This window comes from Polyodon spathula, chromosome 3, assembly GCF_017654505.1.
Source record: "Polyodon spathula isolate WHYD16114869_AA chromosome 3, ASM1765450v1, whole genome shotgun sequence".
NCBI lineage: Eukaryota > Metazoa > Chordata > Actinopteri > Acipenseriformes > Polyodontidae > Polyodon > Polyodon spathula.
This window is the reverse complement of record NC_054536.1, coordinates 61,917,197-61,937,597: the sequence shown is the minus strand read 5'-3', so window position 1 is coordinate 61,937,597 and position 20,401 is coordinate 61,917,197. Positions and strand designations below refer to the sequence as shown.

Genomic DNA, 20,401 nt, shown 5'->3' with positions numbered 1-20,401 from the left:
ATATCACTATCAGGATTAACAATTAATGGATTCATTTCTTTGTTTAGGGGCAACTTTAAAAACCTTTTTAGTTTTGTTGGTACAAATAAGGAAATAAGGGGATAACGGCAATTTAAGCAAATTCAAGTAAGTTACAGTATTTGTTTTTTTGTTTTTTTTTAAACCTGAAAGAAACTTATCGTAAACATTTCTGAACAACTGACCTGAAAAAGTGATCAGGTTTTGCACATTTTTTTGCTTAAGCAAGGCTTTCTACTTTTTTTTTTCTAGACGAGATGACGCTTTTACTCTCTAGAAATCCATGTGCTTGTAAGGGTCATGTTCATTGTTTGATTTGTTCTCTTTTTCCCCCGCTGATGTGACAACCATGCAAATCACATAATCATATTATTGTTCAGCTCTAATGCAGGAGTATACTGTAGGTGCTATAGCTGAAAGGGCACTATGGCCATGAGAAGACATACACTTTGAGGGGCATTACGCATGGCCGCTGTTAATTTTGAGCCCTGGAAATGTATCTGGAAAAATCTGGTATGTTCCCCTAAATTATGCACCCAGCGTTACTTCTTTTTTTCATAAAAACTCCCATTTCTAGTTTGTATATCATTGATCTGACATGCTTTGAGATAGAAAGCATATATTGTTGATAGCATAGCTTGTTTACACTTTCAAAGGAAGTTGTAGCTTTGTCACACTTCCAAAGAGACATGCCCCTGCACAACTTGCTGTAATGGTACAGTATATTATAAGTGACACATTCAATTTCTGTTTTTGTTCCTGAACTAAAACAGAGCTTGAAATGGGCAGACTTTTTCCTTCAAACAGTGGTGCTATACTGATAACAGAAGAAATGCCTGGAGAGCTGGAGTTTTCAACAAGGACTAATACAGCTGCCACCTTGTGTGGGATTTAAAAGCATTTCTATTCCTGTAGTGTTCAGTGTTTGAAAAAACAAACAAGGTTTAAAAGGGTTACGTTTTATTTTGGTATTTAATACAATGACTGTCTGTGCCAGTTGACTATAAAGGGAATATTCTGTTTTTAATTTGTCTCTCCTTATTCAGACCTGTCATAATTTTTGTGGATCAAAGTGATCATTTTTCCCCTGCAAAATCGCTATTCTCTACAGACTGTTGTGGTTCCTCATAACCTTGCAAGTCAAGGTTACATGACAAGTTTAATTTTTTCATGAAGTGCTTAAGTCTGCCAAAGGACAATGGGTTGTTTTTTGAACCACAACTCAAGGTAATTATATGCAGTTAAATTTACTATTGTCTGGTTACACTTATTTTTTGCTGGAGAAATAGCCATTTTATTTCCCCTTGGACAGAAGGGATTCCTATCTACAATCTAATGCAGCAAAATGTATTAAAGTAAAAGATAATACAGTAAAGTTCTGAGGATTTATATGGGTTTAAAAAGGCTGATAATTATCAGTTACTTTCTCAGTCCATATATGTTTATCTCTTTGCAATTCGTTGTTTCCCTGAAACCAAAAGCAACATTATCGCCTCCCTGCTTCAGCTCTCTCGCATATTGAACTGGGACCCTAGAAGGGTTGATTTTTAAATAAGCTGTCCTGATCTAAGGGCAAGTTTTGCCCTTAGAAAATGTAACATTTGATATGCAGAACCATAGCCTGGATGATGCATTTTATAAACAACTAAAAAGTAGGAGGGCTTAATCTGAAATTTAAATCAAATTAATGTACAGTATTACTGTATCGCAGAACATTGCTTGTTTTATAGCAATAATGCAAGTTATTGTATTTCATACTAATACCTTCTGCAAAAAGAAAAAATAGAAAAGTCATTGTTCCTTTGAACGAACGATGCATCATGTAGGTAAAAACAGTCAATTGTATTAATGTTGAAAGTATAATGAGTTTACAGTGAGTGGTAGCGGAATGAAAAGATTGCAGTTTTTTTGTGGAAGTGCAAGGTTTCATAATCAATGAATAAGCTGCATGGCAATTTTATGAAGCACTTTTGACAAATGGCTGGCTAATTAATTGGAAATTAAGCTTCCAAGGCCAAATCATGAAGGTTTCAGAACAAAGGCAAGAGCAGAATGCTGTATAAAAGCAGGTATTCTAAAAGGTCAGGGCTGCCAAACACCTTCTGCTTTACAATAGGAAAATGTGCGACACTTAGACGGTCACATTTTTATGTTAACATGGTATGCCCACAATAAGCGATGGACGGTATAAGCATGGAGCACCTCCCACACATTAACCTGCCATTCAAACTGTCCCCTGATCACCAGTACAGCAAACAAAACACACAAGCGTGTATGCGGTTCAAAATCTTTATTAAGACTCATTACAGTAATAAACATATTAAAATGCAAATGTAACAAAATAACTTTTTTTTTTTTAATACAAGTGCAAAAATAACTTCATACAGTACAGGTACATTACTACAAATTGTTTCCAGCGAAGAACTGTGATACTATCATTTTTTACAGTATGGACGCCAAACTTTTTCAACTTGGATGTACCATTCCGGCCTTATGTCCGAATGCTGCTCCATAGTGCAAGTTTAGTTTTAACTTCCATTCTTACAGCACATCGTGTTGTGGGTTATTTCTTACATAACCCTTTCACACAGCCAAAGGGATCATGTGAGTACAACTTTTAAACCTGTCACACAACGGATTTTGGTTTGTTTTCATGGCAACGGTGATTCGCCTATAAATTGCAGCATCACGCACAGTCCCTTCTATTTCTTTTTTACCTGCTCATCAGCCCAAGAAGTTAACAATTCCTTAATTTATTCCAGACTCCTATTACTATCTCATTCTTGATCAGCCATTGTATTTGGGATTTCTGGTATACAGTCACGTGGGATGTTGACTTTCAATCCACACCCACCATAGTGCTCACAAAGGAGTTAAGATGGCAAAAAAAATATGATGGCTCTGTGATGGTACAGGCAATTCACACAGACCAGAATGCCACATCAGAGCCTGAACTCTGTGTAAAAGGGGTAATATAGTGGCATTTTTAATTGGGAGGTTTATACAAAAAAATTATTTAAATGAATATTTGCAATTGTAGCTGTCAAGGCTCAGCCGTTACCATAGACACGGTCTGAAGGGAAAGGGAAGCTCTGATTAGCACTTGCGCAGATGTATAATGTGGAGCAAGTTGTTTGGGAAGATACTGTCGTTAAGCATTACCTTTTTTTTTTTTTTTCATTTTGGGGAAAGTATGGCTTGTTTGCTTATATTTTGTATTTTTATGCTATTTCTTTGATTTATTTCAAGTGGTGCAAACTTTGCACTGGAGCAAATGCTGTTTTGATTTTGAATGGATTTGAATGTATGAATCTGCTTTGCTTAGTGTTTAAATACTGAGAAACCCCAAGCGTGTTGTATACTGGAGCCCTGCTTCATTGCAATGGGATTGAAATGCAATTCCTGTCGTGTTATTTATGTATTTATGTTTGCATGGGTATTTTACTGTATATGCAATTGACTGCCCCACAATAGTAAGGCAATGTAAATATACATTTTATCTTACTGTATTTTTATAGAGGGCATAGGCAGTGTTTACTGTAAATAAGCAGCTAATTAGAGTGAGGGACTGTACGTTGCCATTATTGCCGCTAATGTGAAATTTAATTAAATTATTTTTCTGCGCGAAATCTGTCAAAATGTTAGTGGATTATGTTTAGTAAATATGTATGTAGTTAATGTTTTCATGTGTTTTACAACTTTAACAATTGCTTATGAACAACAGTGGTGTTCATAAGAATTAGTGGTAATCATCATATAGAGACTTGGTTGCATAAGCTTTACCAAACTCATGCTGAAATATTTTTCGTGATTTCATGTGGATACAATCTTGGAAGACCCCCATTAACATGTATAATATGCATTTAGTTCATAAGATTAACATTTGTAAAGGGAATTAATAAAAAAAAATAAATAAATCCTCACCCCAGGGCTCCAGACTGGAACTAAAATAGTCCCCAATGTGATTTAAAAATATTTAAAGCGACAGTATTTTTTGTTAGGCGCCGTTGGCTCCTAAACCAACACTGACCGTCTCCTTTGAAAAAAATAAATAAAAAAATTGAAAACACCAACAAGCAGAGCAGTGTTTTGTTTTTTTTTGTTTTGTGTTGTTTTTCACTCATTACAGTCATACGTAATGCGTAAATACACCAACATCTTTTGACAAGCAGTGCATGTGGGATGGTCTTGCCAAACACGAAAACACTGAAGCGTGTAAAGATTGTAAAATAAAAGGTTAAGAAATAATAAAAAATAAAAAAACAGAGAACAGGGTAACTTAACAAGGTTTGTGTACCGTGCAGCCTCCTATAAAGTAGGGTTTAGTATAGACTGAGTATATGTTTTCAGTTATGTCAAAGAAAGATATCAGATTTTTCCTCAAGTTCGTCTACAGCATTTAGTAGTACTAGCAGTAATACAACGTCCGTATCCACATTAGATAAAGACTCTGTGGTGAGACACGAGAATTTGTTGATGATTCTGTTGCGCAGCAGCGTACAGACGATAAACAGGCAGAAAGTGCACGTTCACAGCAAAAAAAGCAAGTACGGCAATTTAAGACTACTTGGCTTCAAGACATTACCAGGTTACATTATAGTAATGAAAAACAAAACATGGGTTGTGAGTTTTGCACTAAAGCAGGATCAGTCTTTGCAGGGAAAACCTGATTTTATTTCTGGAACTTACTATTTTAAGAAAGAGTCTGTGAAGAAGCACGGTGAACGCAGAAAACTTGGGACTACGTTATTGCAAAAGTGTGCGCCAGCCCAGACACAGCCAGATCAGTGATTCGTGCTGCTGAACTAAATGAAAAAAACATTTAGGGAATTAAAAATGAAATTCAATGCTGCTTACATGATTGCAGTAGAAGAACTGTCATTCACTAAATTTAGCTCAGATTTGTTTTTAATGAAGAATGGTTTGGAAATATCTAAAACTTATGCAAATGTGCAGAGTTCATTGCCATCATTGAAGAGGAAATAAAAGGTGATTTGCAGAAAGGGGTGCATAGTGCAAATTACAATTCCATTCTAATTGACTGTGGAACAGATGTAGCAGTGAGACGGAATGTAAAGGTGTACTGAAGGTATGTTTCTGCAGGTGTGGCTGTGAATTGTCTGGTAGGCTTAGCTGATCTAGAGCACTAGCCCAAGGAATCTTGCACAACAAGACTTTGCTTGGAAATGTTGACAAAGATTTTTCACAGTGGTGGAGAAATAAATGTAGTGCTTTTGGAGCTGATGGTGCCAGTGTCAATATGGGGATCACAGGAGGGGTTGGTGCTCTCTTGAAAGGTGAGTTTGGACAGCATATTATATAATTTCATTGCTTGCCCCATAGGCTTGAGTTGGCAATGTTGGGTATGCAAAGTTCAGTTTTGATGATTGAAAAAGTAATAGGAGCTTATGAAGTTGGTGTGGAAAACATACCATTTTAGTCCTAAAAGTAGGGGTGAGTTGAAAGCAGTTGTTGATGAGTTAGCCTGTAAAATCAGGACACCTTCAGCTATAAAGACACAGCACTGGCTGGTCACATTAATCTGGCACCAAGAACACAAACATTAAGGGATGGGCAAAGCATGTTGTACAGGAATGAGAAAACTTGAGTTTCTAGGGTTTTGCTGTTTTTTGCACGATCTCTCTTCAGAGGTGTCACAGCTTAGTCTTGCACTCCAGAACAGTATAATTCTTGCCCAGGCTGTTGCAGCAATTGAGAACGGGGTATTGACAGTTAAAAGCATGAGAGAAAAGCAATTAAAAAATGGGGAAACTGTAGAGGTTTCTGCAGCATGAGGATTCCCAGCCACAGCCAGGTCCACAGCAGCAGGAGCAGGGCCACCAGCAGTAGATTTTCCAGCATTGTGTTTCAGGAGATTAAACTGAACGGCCCCCAGACTCTCATGATACTTTTTAAAAATGAAGACACAGATTGAAAAAGAACTTGAAATCACAGTAAAGGAGTTTGGATGCAGGTGATTTAAATGTGATTTAAGCTTTCCACTGAGAGAAGGCATCACCAGGAGACCCCGGTGTTTGGCTGCAGTATAATCAAATTACACAATGATGACAAATTGTAGACATATTGTTAAGGTAACGGATTGATGTCAATAATTCTATAATGAAATATAGAACCATTCACTGCAAGGGACTTGCAGTTTTCACTAAAACATTTGGGATCAAAGGAGCAGAATGGCAGTCTTCAGAGTCTTAACAATCCAATGAGTCAATTTTTAATTTTATATGTACAGTGCATGTTTAAATTAAGTTATGCAGCTACATGTATTGTGTAACGATAAATGTGAACTGGCTTCATTAGCAGTTAGTCTTGAAACACCATATCAACATGTTCTTTTGTCATACACATTATCAAACTGCAACACACGTCTCACTGTGTGCTTTATTTTTTAATTACTTTCCTCTAAATTATACATAATCTAGTTTGGTACTTTTGCAATTCACATGTCTTTTAAAAGAGAAATGGATACAAAGCACAATACACAGCTATCTACCATAAGCAGATGCTAGAGCCATAATGAAAGTAGGAAAAACTGGCCATGTATTGTAATGGAGGCAGCACAATGTTTTCTGTGTTTTTTTTTTTTTTTTTTTTAATTAGAAAAATATGATTGTTTATTTTAAGATTTTGGTTTAAAGTCACTGACACATTCAATGAAAATAAGTGAATTAGAGGAAGTATGATGCATCATTTTTCGGTTTAAATGACAAGCCTATACAGTAAACTCCCAGTAACAAGTGACTGTTTTGACAGCTTATAATTCCTTTTAAAAAAAACTAGATTATGGCCTTTGAATTCACTTGTACACTTCTAAAGCGACCAGTTGACTAGGCAAACAACATCAATGCTCGCATTTCACAACGCAGATGAAGTTTCCCCAGAAACTTCCATTCTAGTTATGTCCTGGAGCTGTAAGTAGTTTTTAACTATTTAAGCTTTTAAGTGGACAAAAGATATCAACAAATACAGTAATGTGTTTCAGTCTCTTTCCCTCACAAGGTTTCACTGATCCATTTGAGACAATATAAAATAAGGTCAAGGCAAAGGGCCATTTTTTTTACTATTGAGTTGTGGCAATGTCTGGGATTAGTTTTTCTGTGTGTTGTTTGTGTGTGGTGTTTTTTCTTTTTTGGGGGGGGGGGGGGGGGTTGTGTCCTAAATAGAAGTGGTCCATTCTTCTAAAAATGTGTAATTTATTTGATCTTTGTTGTGATATTAGGTGAATTTGTCTGGCAGCCCACAGTCTGTTGCGCTTAAACAAGAGTTACAAGGCTCTTCAAAAAGTGGATTTTTTTTTTTTTTTTTTCATTCCATTGGTGAAACTGCTGTGTCTGCAGAATAGATCAGTTGTTCCCTTAATGGTAGTTTTTAAACTGCCAACATTGATATATTTATTGTAACCAGGAGGAATAAGAAATGAAAGTGGGTGTCTTCAGAGGTAATGCTTAACAGCACCTGACAGAAGTGAACGATGTGCACTTATCAGGGTATCTTGTGTTTTTGAAGAAGATTTTATTACTTATTAGATTTTAGTGCAAGAAAAATCTTTAATGCCCTAACTATATATTTCTCAATGAATGGAAAGTACTTTAATACCATGAAGGACTTAGCCAAGGAAGTTTTAAGGTTGGCATGTATGAATACCGATAAGTACGATCTTGCCCTTCTAATCTTAATAGGTTGCAAGGAGGAGCTATTTCCTTTGGGAAAAGTCCAATTTTGACACATTTCTAAGAGGATTGTTACAGTTGATGAATGGTTTAGATTATTATACTAATACATTGCTAGTGCAGATAAATGTGTTTTAATAATGATCACCCTGTACTTAAGTGGAGAGAAGTGAGCTGGAAAGACAGATATTTCAGACGGTCAACAGATATACCATTACTGTATATCTATAATGGGACTCAATCTTTTTCCAGAGGTTCAGTGATAAGACAGTGAACTTGCAAGAACCCTGGATATTAAAATGTATGAAAATGGCACAGCAAATTTAAGCATAAAAAGTGAGGCACTATACACAAGAGAGAATGTCAGGTACAAATGGAAATAGTTATCCAGTGGCCTCACTGTTGTTATGACAGAATGGTAAGGGAATGTCATTATCCAGTACGGGTGAATGAATTAAACCGCTTTGTGATGGTGGTCCACAATGAAAGGCGCGGTATAAAAAAAAAAGATTGATCGAGTCATGTACAGATGTGCATGTGGAACCCCAGGATGAACAATTCTCAACACTTCCAAGCAGTGGTCTTGTTAATTGTGGAATCTTTTTGAAGCCCACTATGACATTGTAATTAAACAGCAATCAAATAGTTACTATCTTTTTTAAGTTAGTGTAACTTGTATAATTTATTTGCTTTTCTTTTTTTTTGCAGCAATCACCTTGAAAAAAGCCTTCAACTGTTAATGGATAGGGTGGATGATATGAGCCAGGACATAGTTAAATACAATACCTTCAGCAGGAATGTGAGCAAACAGCAGCAGCAGAAACACCAGGTACTTGAGAACTGCCTAACAGCTTCCTTTCAGGAACCTCCTAGCCAACGCTTGCCCTCCTGCTAGACATTTTGATGTTGTGTGCCAGCACAGTGCTGGGAATTGAACATCCTTATAAATACTCTGTTGGCAGCCCTTGAGGGGAACAGCTTTTCTGAGAAGTGCCTGTACATTTCCCAAGAGGACATTATTTTCTTGCTGTTGTAATATATAGCTGCTTAGCAGCTATCAATGATAAGAATAGTCTGATAAGAGGATACCATTCTAAGCAAATATTTTGGATATTTGGTTTTCATTGGAGTAGCTTCAAATGTCATTCCATTATTTTTGTTTGTAAAAGTGTTTTCCTGTTTACGGCCTTATTTTTTTGTTGTTCGCAATCATTTTGAATGGTTCTGGGATATGTCTCTCCAAATACTGAATCGTCATTTTTTTTGCAAATCTGGCTTTGAACTTCTTTGAGCTGTCTAAAGTCATCATGCAGAGTTGTCACATTGGTACCTTATATCTTCCAGCTCAAGGCAGAGTACAAAGCCAGGTAAAGACTGAGGAGGAGCAACATTGTCAAATAGCAAGGGGAATTAAAAATCTATTGAAATTACATTTGAAGCTGCTTGTCCTTTTTAATGTGTTTTAAATGAAGATAGATATGGTTGATATTTTTTAACCTTTTATTTTGTCCTTTGCATTGTTGAGAAAAAAAAATCAAACTTAATAAATTGGTTAGACCAGCCACAGGAAACATTATGTAATAGTTTAACAACTAAACCAATCTTACTGCCTCGACCCACTTCAAGATATGAGCATTAAACCTGGTCTTTCTTTCTTTCTTTCTTTGTCTGCAGGGATATTTACATGTTTTACTGTCAATGATAAAGAAAGGTTGATTGGCATGATTTTTAATATCACCACAATGGGTTGGCTGTATTTTGATTAAAAATGAAAGATTGAGGCTTGCAGATAAAATGATTCATAAACAATGCATTTATTCCCACCTGATAGTTATAAACTCTGCCATCTATCAAAGAAAACTTTGATATCCATCTGTCGGGATGTTTAGTATTTATGCAAATACTAGTGAGGTAGGAAAATGAACATTCTTTTCAGTAACAATTACTTATTGCCCATTTCATTAAAAACAAGTCACAGGAGGAATGCACATGCAATAAAACCATATAGCACTGATATTGTCCATTTGTCCTTTTATCCCTTTCGAGGATGATTTTGGTGACCATGCATTTTTTTTTTTTTTTTTTAATAAAAACACATTGCAGTACCAAAATCTAACCTGGATTATGTGGCAGTTAATATGCAACCGAATTAATACAGAGAAACAAATGTGTACATTTCTGATGGTGTGATCTAAAAAAGTTTGACTGGAACTTACCAGCGAAAAATCCTGAGATGAATCAAAGGTGTCTAGGGGGATGTTGGAGCAGCAGCAATCATTTTAAAGTTTCTTTATGGTACTACATAATTTGTGTATTTCTTTATTTTAACTTTTGTTTGTTAGCTGTTTCTACCGGAAAGGGAAAATGGCCGCTTCCGTTTTCATCAATGTCTGATGAACTTTACACAGTCTGAACTTTACACAGAGCGAACTCCTGGGGTCCATTTTGTTTGGGTCAGGAGAACAAACAGATCTCTAACCCAGAGACCATTGTAATATAGTCCATTTTGGCACCAAAGTAGGTATCTTTCCTTCATAAAACCCCCTCTAAGAAAAAATAAAAGTCAATGCACCACATTTTCAATCTTTTAAGGATAGGATCGTTTGCAGACCTAACCCTCAGTTTTTAACAAAGCTGGTAACAGAGTTACATTTAGAACAAGTGATTAAAGTTTCTGAATTTTCACCTAAAACCTCACAAATCTAAGGAAGAGACAGACCTTCATTTGATTGATTGTCCAGAGAGCTTTGCATTTTTACATTCACAGGATCTGTGATATCTGACCATCAGGGCAACTATTGATCTATTTTAAATCACAAACCCAGGGCAAACCAAACCCGTTTCTAAACAATTTCAAACTGGATTACTACTTCCATTTTATTCTGATACAATCTTGATAACAAATCGGCCCCAGTATCCATCAAAGTCCACTCAGTGAGGGGAGTGGCTACTAGGGAAAACTAAATTCTGTCCCAGTACAGGACACCTGCAATGCTGTGACTTGGGCCTCCTTCGAGACTTCTATAAAACATTGTAATTTAGATGTCCCTTGTTATCAACCTACATTTGCTCACTCAGTGTTATCTGTGGCACCGTCTACTAATATTTAACCTTCCAACCTCTTCTGTACATGCTTTTGTATAGTTAACTGTGTGGAGTTCATCAGGCAAGGTAAGACGACAGAGATTACCTGTAATATGGTTTCTTTGTAAGATGATGAACGCCACACTCCTATGTCCACCCTTCCTCCTTTTTTTTTGTTTTTTACTGACTGTCTTTTTTAAAATTTTGGATAACAGTACTTATTTGGAGGGGGTTTTATTAGGAAAAGATGCCTACTCTGGTGCCAAAAAGGACTGTCTTGCAATGATCTCTGGGGTAGAAATCTGTTTGTTCTCCTGACCCAAGGAAAATGGGGACCTGGAGTTCATTATCTTATGAAGAAACCATATTACACGTAATCTTCGTCTTACATGATGGTTATTTGCCAAGACATAAACAAACAATAAAGAGATGCATTACTAACAAGAGAGCTTGCTATTTTATTCAGGAATTGGTAGTTTTCCCCTTTACATAAAACCATCAATAATATACCTATAACATTAAAAATCTATTCTGGTATTTTTAAAATTCTGTTGTTGTGCTTAAACTGCTACAGCTATGCTGAAAACATTAGCTGGTGTGCTGTGATGTTGATTTGATTTGCCCACTGAAACATGTTGAATTCTAAGTTTCTTCCTGTGTGCACACTGTGGATATATGGAAAATACATTTGCTTTGGAAAACCATCCTGTGTTGGATAAACCTGTATTATACATGTGCTGTTTGCGTGCAAACCGAACCGGGTGAATGAAAAAAGGGGGTGTAATATGCAAGTATGTAAAAGCAAGTTTTGTCATGGGGGTTTTCATACAAAACTAGTGTTCTACACAGCTTCCATGGAGAAGACATTTGGCAAAACAGTATTATACTAAAAGTGCCACATATATACTGTACTTTTAGAGTAACCAATAGCAATTAAGTACATTTTGATTCGGTTTAAATAGAATGACTCGTAGACAAATTAAACAAACCACAAAATGATGTAATTAAATAAGCCCAGGGCATGGCTGAGGTTAAGACACGACTTGCAGATCTGTCCTTACTCTTAGCAAATCTCTTTCTGCAGTATATTCAGAGGCGTCAGCAGGAGAACACACAGAGGCAGACTCGAGGGGAGCCTCCGTTACCTGAGGAAGACATCAGCAAGATGTTCAAACCGCCCCAACCCCCTCCAAGAATGGACACGCTCCTCATTGCAGGTGAGAATTCATCTTGTGACCTTTCTTTCTCAATTTCAGTGAGAAGGAATTGAGCCACTGCAGTATTGCCATCCTACACATGACACACAAGCTCTAAGAATAATCCCTGTGAAATTCATGGGAGAATTAGAACGACATGACTAACCTGTAGTTCAGTCATAAATCTCAAGATGTCTGTATAGCTACTGCAGCTAAACTGATCAAAAGACTAAGTAATCAACTCATTCAATTCAAATTCATCACACGTATAATAAAGGTGCAGAATTAATATACATACAGAGCATTGGTATAAGAGTTGCACAGCACAGATGGCAGAATAAACAAAGTGTGTTAAAACTTTCCACTACGTTTTTGAAAAATTGACGAGTTACTACAACCCTGATCAATGCAGAATAAAACCATGTTTAAAGGCCTTTGCACACTGGATCCGTTCAGTCATTTTATAATCCGTTATCCAAAAAAGTAGTGGGTCAATCCATTGCACACTAGATGTGCTAATATCATACTTCAGAGCGCTGATGTGCAGTGGAGGCTTTGTAGTAAATATACCTAGTTTCAGTATTTTAATAAATAAATACAATACTGTTAATTCTTACATAACTTTGAACAAAGACATGCTAAGTGTAGTATAAACTTAATGATCAGCAAAAGCTGATGGAAAACGTTTGCTAATTATTACGTTTCTGCTAGACTACAATAATGTTGCTATGCAATACATAAAAAAAAAAAAGACATGGTATTACACAAAACTGTGGAACCATATAAACAACATTTAATTTTCTTCAAACACTCGCTCCTGTAATCAGTATGTACATATAAAAAAAAGTTGGGAAGCTAGCAATGAGCTACTGAAAATACCTTTCATGTACTGTATTTTCTGGCTGTTAAGCGTTGATCGCTCTTGCCCTGTCACACTTCTTTCTCCGATATGTGTTCCCAGGTTAGGCCCTTGTTTCTTTATTTCCTTGACTACAATTGAAATAAAAAGTATATGCTTGTTATAACCTATACTGCACAAAATCCAAGTAAATGTCAGTATTCTGTTTATTAATCTGCTAATACATACTCTGCAGTAATGGGATGACCAATTCTAATGGTTAAAGTAACATAATGGGATTGTTTAATTTCTCATTGTTTCTGGTTGTGGAGGCTATATCGACATCTTGTGGCTGTAGGACTAAGTTACAGGTTGTTATTTTTTAAATTTGAGTAAATTCTAAACTTGGCTGAGTTGAGTGTGTGATGGTGGGGGGTGATGCAGGGACGCCGGAGTGGTTGATCCCCGGAGGCAGCATCGCAGCCGTTGTGTGTGCTGATGCACTGGGGAGGCAAAATAAGCTGATTCCTGGAGCCAGCAGTACACTTCAGCAATCAACACCAAGCAGAAGGGTATCTACATCATCAGATGGAAAGAAACGTAAATGGATGGAGATGCAGATGGATCACATTAGTTTACTGTAAAGCGATGTCTCAGTTGGTGCTTTGTCTTGGGGAGAGCCGAGTTCAAATCAGCATGAAGTTTAACATCTACTCTCATGTAATGGAAATCATAAATCTTGAATGTGCTGCTAAATCAGTAACATTGCTTTACTCGGCTCACTACCTCAACTGGAATATTTATATAATACATTCTTGCAGTTCTGCTTAAAGCTGTTGGTTTCACTTTTACTCTGTTCTAATGCCACTGCACTGCATTAAGAAACTGTGCCACCAGGTAATACAGTACTGTTTGCCTACTATTTAGACAACCATCTGTTCTTGCCTTAATGGCCATTCAAACCCATGTCAACCACCACCACATGGTTTCATAAAATGTTAATTTCCACCTTTTTCATGTCACATGATGTGCACCATTTGTAACCATGTTGACTCCTCCTTGCTGTTATTTGAAGTTCTTTATACAGAGGCAAGTCAGTGTTTTTACTTAATTGAATAAATTGGGCTAAAACTATCAAGTTAGCCAAGACACCAGGGTAAATATTAGCGCTGAGTATTTGTGCTGCATTTGATTACTGATTTTTTGCATCTCCAGTAATCCTGATGATGCTCTGTTGATGGTGTTATGATGTGTTTAATATGTTGACAAAGCCCTGTACAACCAAGTTTCTTGTTTTTAATAGGGTCAGCCATGTACAACCTTTTTATCATGGGAGTAACTGTTGATAAAATTTTAGACAATAATAATAAACATCAATAAGGATAACAAAGATGAGACAAATATGAACAGTAGTGATTTATACTTGTGCAAGAAGTAAATGGCAAAGCACCTACAGATGTCACTTGAGTAGTATGGATAAGGGCATCTGCTAATAAATAAATAATAATAATGGGTTTTAATTTTGCTAAATGTCTATTTCTAGAAATTCATTTTCAGAACCATATAAAAATGCACCTTTTAATACTCTGTGACTGAACGTCATACATGATTGCTGTCTCTGACACGTAACCCCCTTTCAGCTGACACTCCTGCTGTTGCTGCAGTGCAGAGAACATTATCAGTCTGCTGTGTACTCTTTTTTTTCTGCTAGACAGTAGATTTATTCTGAGCTCCTAGTCTAAGGAAGGGCCAGGGAACAGGAAGTCAGAGGATTGGCACACTAGCTAAAGCAGTTATTAAAACCAATCTGTCATGTGTGCCAAATATCTGAGTTTAGTAATTCATGGTTCGTAGCAATGTCTTGAACAAGTCATACAAAAATCTGTATTTAAAGGAATTTGTGAAAGTGGCATTATTGTGTATGTGCATGCACTTTTTGACTTGCTTGTGTTGCAGTGTATTTGACACTTGATTGGATGTTACAGACCTAATGCTTAGAGAATACAACTATATTCTGTGATTCTGTGAGTCAAGTTAGATTGTGGCTGTCTTACATTAAAAATGAATCCTTTTGTCTAATGCTCTGTCACTCCCCCCCCCCCGAGCCAAATCACTGATAAAGACCACACTCTTCGACAGTGTTTTTATAGTTGTTACTTGGCTGTATTCTGTGATTCTCCCAGTAAGGTTTCATTGCAGATAGCAGTGTTAACCATTTTGGTGCTACGTTGTTTTAACCTCTGGTCTTTTCAGAGATACAGACAAAATACTTATTTCAACTATGATGTCTAACTTGAATATTATCAGTTTTTCAACTGTAAATTAACTATGTTGATCTTTGTAAGCAGCAGATTAATTAATCAGAGAACTATTCTCACACAAACTCTGAAAGATGAGTTATTAGAAAGAGAAGTGGCATAAAAGCCTTTGTTACAATTGACCAAAATGTTGCAAAAGATGCAGAATTACTAAAGTTTTGTTCCTTGTTTAAGATGCCTGTAGAATTTATTAGAATGATGTCCTTGTTGTGTATGGGCAGAAAGTTGAAGTACACTTATTTAATTGTATGTTGTAGTTAGACTTCAGAGGGCATGCATCCATGAAACATTTTTCTGTCAGTAAACTCTGTCTATAGTATCTTTTAAAGCTAGAAAACATGAATCAAAGAGAGTCGTGTGCACACATGTATGTACATAAAATCATTAACATGAATAAATATGCGTATTTGCATTCCATAACAAAACATAAAGGACTCATGCATGTTCTATACAGTGCTGTTTGGCCCTTCAATATGAATACTATACAGGTAAATATTCAAATAAAAGAACTGGATTAAGAAACTCAGAACCCGTAAAAATGATTTATAAAGCAATGACAAAGTATACTTGGATAAGAGTTACAGTTTGTCATATAGATATTCAAGTAAGAAATATTATGGTTCCCAATTTTAGATATATTGCATGAAAGAGTTTCAGTGTCTATTCTGTGGGGGGGGTTAACAAAATGCCTGCAGGCTTTGGTTCTGCTACTTTTTATGATGATATAATACGAAGGAGGTGATCAATCACTCCAGTGGTGTGCAGTGACTGGCCATAAGGTAGCTGCTGCTGCAAAAAAATAGTGTATCAAATTGGCTTTTTTCTTCAGAATTTAACTGTTAAAATGTGGTAAAAAAAAAAAAATAATAATAATAAGTCAACTTAACAAGGCATACTGATAATCCAGTTTCCAATGGCTATATATAACTTTTTCACATGGGTTCAAGATTCAAAGTTCTTAACTACTTACTTGGTATGTTTGTGTAGATTTAACCCTATAAACTCCAAGCCATTTTCACCTGGTTTTCATTGTTTTTAGTTTTTTTTTTTTTTTTTTTTTTTTTTTTACATAAATCTTCATAACTATGAGTCACATGCAAGTGCCTTATGTCAAATGAAAGGTGACAAACTGGGGATTCAGGAAAATATATCAGTAACAATCCTAGACTCACCATTTTTATAATAGGTTAGAAAAAACACAGAACATAATAAATGCTTTTTAGAAGGAAACAAAAAAAGGTTATGGTTAGAAATGCCAACTCGAATATAACTATTTACAATAAAACTTCAATATCTAAGGAACAGCTGGTAAAAAAAAAAAAAAAAAAAGCAAATTGAACAAACAGATAAAATATCTATTCTTTTAGTTGTTGCTGAAGTGCTTGGAAGTTCTTCAACTTCACTAAATAAAATACATGAATAAGTATATAAACAAATAATATGATAAATACATGTATTTAGATATTATTTATTTAGAAGACACCTTTGTAGCTATTCTAGGTATTTACATAGACTCGCTCTCTCTCAAATTCACGTAGCCTGGTATGTAAACAAATGTTTCTGATGTTATCAGTGCAGGTGCCCAAGTCTTCACCAAGATGAGATACAGCCTGCAGCACTGTTCAAGCTAACGCACGCGTAATTATTTCATGAGCAAAAAAAAAAAAACTAATATAATATACTTTATAGACTATATTATATAAATAAGTATAATTAGAAGGAATATTACACTTCCATATCCTGTAAAGGATCCAATCCCTCCCCATGTGCGTTCTCCTCAGCAGAACTGCGGCTTTCTATACTGGAGCTTCCATCACTTTCAGTTTCACTCCATCTCTCTTGATCTCTTCTAAAAACATATCAGTCTATTATTATTATTATTTTTTTTTTTTTGGAGCAGACTTTGAAAGCGGTCTTGTCCCTTAGGAAATTGACACTTGCATTTGTAGTCTTTTTCTTTCAGAATTATATATATATTGTATTTTTCGTTGTTGCGTTGTCTCCCTCTATCTCTTCTCTGTGAGTTCAACTTTCGCGCTTGATTACTTGACAACGGATAGACTGAGAAGAACAAGTGATACATAATTAGAAAGCGCCAAGCTTACCCTTTCATTTGATGCACAACTTGCAAGGCTATCATTTTAAATGACCGCACAAGATGAAGTTGATGTTTTAGACGCCAGAGTCTATATTATACAGCGTGGAGCTTGTAGAGTTAAAACTCTGTTCACAATTGCATTTTATTCCGGCATTGTTGAACAGTATCGCAATGTCTGTTCACACAGTTGTTGTTACTAGTGTCTTGCTGGTATAACCGTATTCATACGAAAATAATTGTACCTGTCTGTACTGTGTGAAACATGCATCTCTGTTTTCTGCACATGCACCATCTCTGGTACTGTGTTCAGAAAAGTGGATTTTGTCATCATTACCACAGGTTATATTTGTCGTACATTCTGGGAAAGAGTAAAACACTTGTTTTTATTTATTTATTTATTTTTTAGAATATTTTAACACCAATAAAGTAAGCTCAAAGCAGCTCAATCCGTCACCGCTCCATTGGCTGTCAATAAAAAATCTTCTTCCGAGCTCTATCCCACAACCCTTTGCACGCACCATGACTGTTAATGTGGAAAAGGTTCTAGAGCATGTTGGCAACCCTATGTGAGAGCTATGAGGAAAAAATTACTGTGAGTGACCTGAATCTCCCTGCGAAATAAAACCCATGTTGATTTAAATGCACCGTGTGTATAACACATAGCAAATAGTTTTTACAAAATAGTTTTAAAAATATTTTTATAAAACACAGCAGTTCCCAAATAAATTAGCACATTAGTTACAGTAATGTAATTTAATTTACTAAAGAATATTGTTCAACAGCGTTTTGCATGTCTGACAGTTGTAAAGTTACAAAAAATATATATTTCTGTGCACTGATTTATTATTATTATTATTATTATTATTATTATTATTATTATTATTATTATTAATAATATTAATAATATTATTATAATTTTTTTTTTATCACAATATGATCTCTAGAACACATTCACAGGTAGAGCACAAAAGTCTACAACAGTTTGCCATTACTTTGTATTCAGGTTTACTTTTCTCCGTGAGAAGTGTGATGTGAAAGTGCGTTTGCATACGGGGGTATGTTTGTATTCGGCAGCGGCGTGACTTTAGTGCATTCGCCACCAGTAATTTAGGGAGTTGAGAGCTGCGACAGAGTTAATCAAACGTGTTATTGTTGTTATATACAACAGTTCTGGAGGGACATATTAAAATGGATTTGCATCTGGGTGATATAGGATTCGGTTCACCAAATCCTAAGAATTCGGCCGAATACAAACCCAGCTCAAAAAGTAGGTATTCGGGCCGAGTCCGAAACCAAATCCTGGATTCGGTGCATCCCTAGTTAGGACAGAAAGTGGTATCATATCAGTGTATTCTAAACCGAAACAAATTTTACCAGTATTGTTCCGATACAAGTGTGAACAGGGTATTAGTCATGCCAGGGTTACAGCCTGAGGCACTCTGGGGAAATGGAGTGTTGCACTAACATATTGATTCTTGGGGGTTGCATAATTTCTTACTCATATTCAGAAATCCAAAAACTGATGTCAATGGGTATGTGTGGCAAAGTGGTTTATTTTAGACAGGTGTAGGGATGATGCAGTGTGTGAAAGAAGCAGACAGAGATAATTGTAATCCAGTTTTAGAAATGTTATTTTATTTCTAGGTCTGGCGACCAAACAGTAGTTCCCCAGCAGTACAAACCAATGTGTACAACACTGGGTATATAAACAGAACAGACAGTCCCAAATAATAAAACGGTTATATCCGTCCCACAATAATGCCAAAATGGTCACCAGTCCTGGGCGCGTGCAGTCGTGCTCGCGGTGGTTGATACAGTTTTATATTTGTGACAAAGGTGCAGTGTTGTCTGGTTTCGTGCTGGCCCCTAGCGACAGCTCCAGAACTATGTTAACTGTCTGTTAATGTATAAGACTAGACGAGACAATTTCAAACAAACAAAAACACAACACTTGTGATTAAGTAGCAATATGCTTTCACTGTCCCTCTGGTTCTTACTCCCTACAAACCAATGCGAAGGAAAAGGTTACGATTCTCTGTCCCTCTGTCACGCATGACCCCTTGGTAAACGAATGCAGCTGCCTTTACAATATGCGGCTGCCACATTGTTTCCCTTCTGGGTCAATTACGTTCTTGCAATGGAGTCTTGCCGTCTTCCACCGACTTTCCGACCCGGTGAAAGAACTATCAGGCCAACCCTTCCAAAGAACGCTCTTCACTGCTTAGCACCCTCACAGGTCGAGATGGAGGTTTACAACCAAGATTCATTGTATTTCTGTCAGTGTGATTAAGATTTTTTTTTTTTTGGGGGGGGTTGTTTTTTTGTCCAGGATGACCCAACTCAAATCCATGCACAGATGAAGATTTTAGTTTACATTACCTTAGTACACAAATGACCTATAATTTAACAATCTAAATGGTGATGGTATTGTGGATGCTGTGTTGATTTTTAAATTAATCGACTGGTGTGTTGAAGTATTCTTAATAATTGTTCTGCTTCAGTACCTAGATTTTCATTTTTGTCATAGCACAGATTAGTTAAACGAAGCAGAAATGGCATTATGCTAGGTTTAGTGTGGGTTTTTTAAATTAAAGATGTACATTTGACAGTGTACAGGAGATGCTAATTGTGAAACACCCTTTTTATTCTGTGTTCTTTCTTCCTCAGGGCAAATCAACACCTACTGCCAGCACATCAAGGAGTTCACCTCTCAGAACCTGGGTAAAATGTTCATGGCAGAGGCGCTCCAAGGTCACAATGTTTGAAGAAGAGCTGAATTGTGCTTGGGGATAATGGGTTGTGACAAGGGGACAGAAGAAAGACGTGGAAGAGCTTTTTTCTGAAAAATGTTTTACATGGATGTGATTAAAAATGTTAATTGGCTTATAGATGGCTTTATAGCCCAAACTGCTTTGAAAATTAATAAATGTGGGATTTAACCATGACATTTGTCTTTTACTGAGTAGTTTTTGTTTTATAAGGCTCACTTGTCTAGACATTTTACAAATCTATTTATTTCCCTTTCAAGTACGAAATGTAACAATTACAGAATGGGTATTTATCTCCCAAAGACTCGAATCCTGAATATTGTATACCAAAGCTGCTCACCAAGCGAGACCTTTCAAAACTGACCTGATTGGAGAGCCTTGTTCAGATAAGTA

General features: G+C 36.3%; 1 protein-coding gene across 1 annotated transcript in view; it reads left to right on the top strand.

The window, feature by feature from the left end:
• Nucleotides 1-20,185, top strand: part of LOC121313276 (eukaryotic translation initiation factor 3 subunit H) — a 119,138-nt gene extending 98,953 nt beyond the window's left edge. Inside the window, exons 6-8 of the mRNA XM_041245646.1 lie at nucleotides 8,415-8,535; nucleotides 11,875-12,007; nucleotides 19,908-20,185. Of these exons, the coding sequence (XP_041101580.1) occupies nucleotides 8,415-8,535; nucleotides 11,875-12,007; nucleotides 19,908-20,005 (352 nt within the window). The 3' untranslated portion in view covers nucleotides 20,006-20,185. The remainder of the gene's footprint in view (nucleotides 1-8,414; nucleotides 8,536-11,874; nucleotides 12,008-19,907) is intronic.
• Nucleotides 20,186-20,401: the final 216 nt, after the last annotated feature.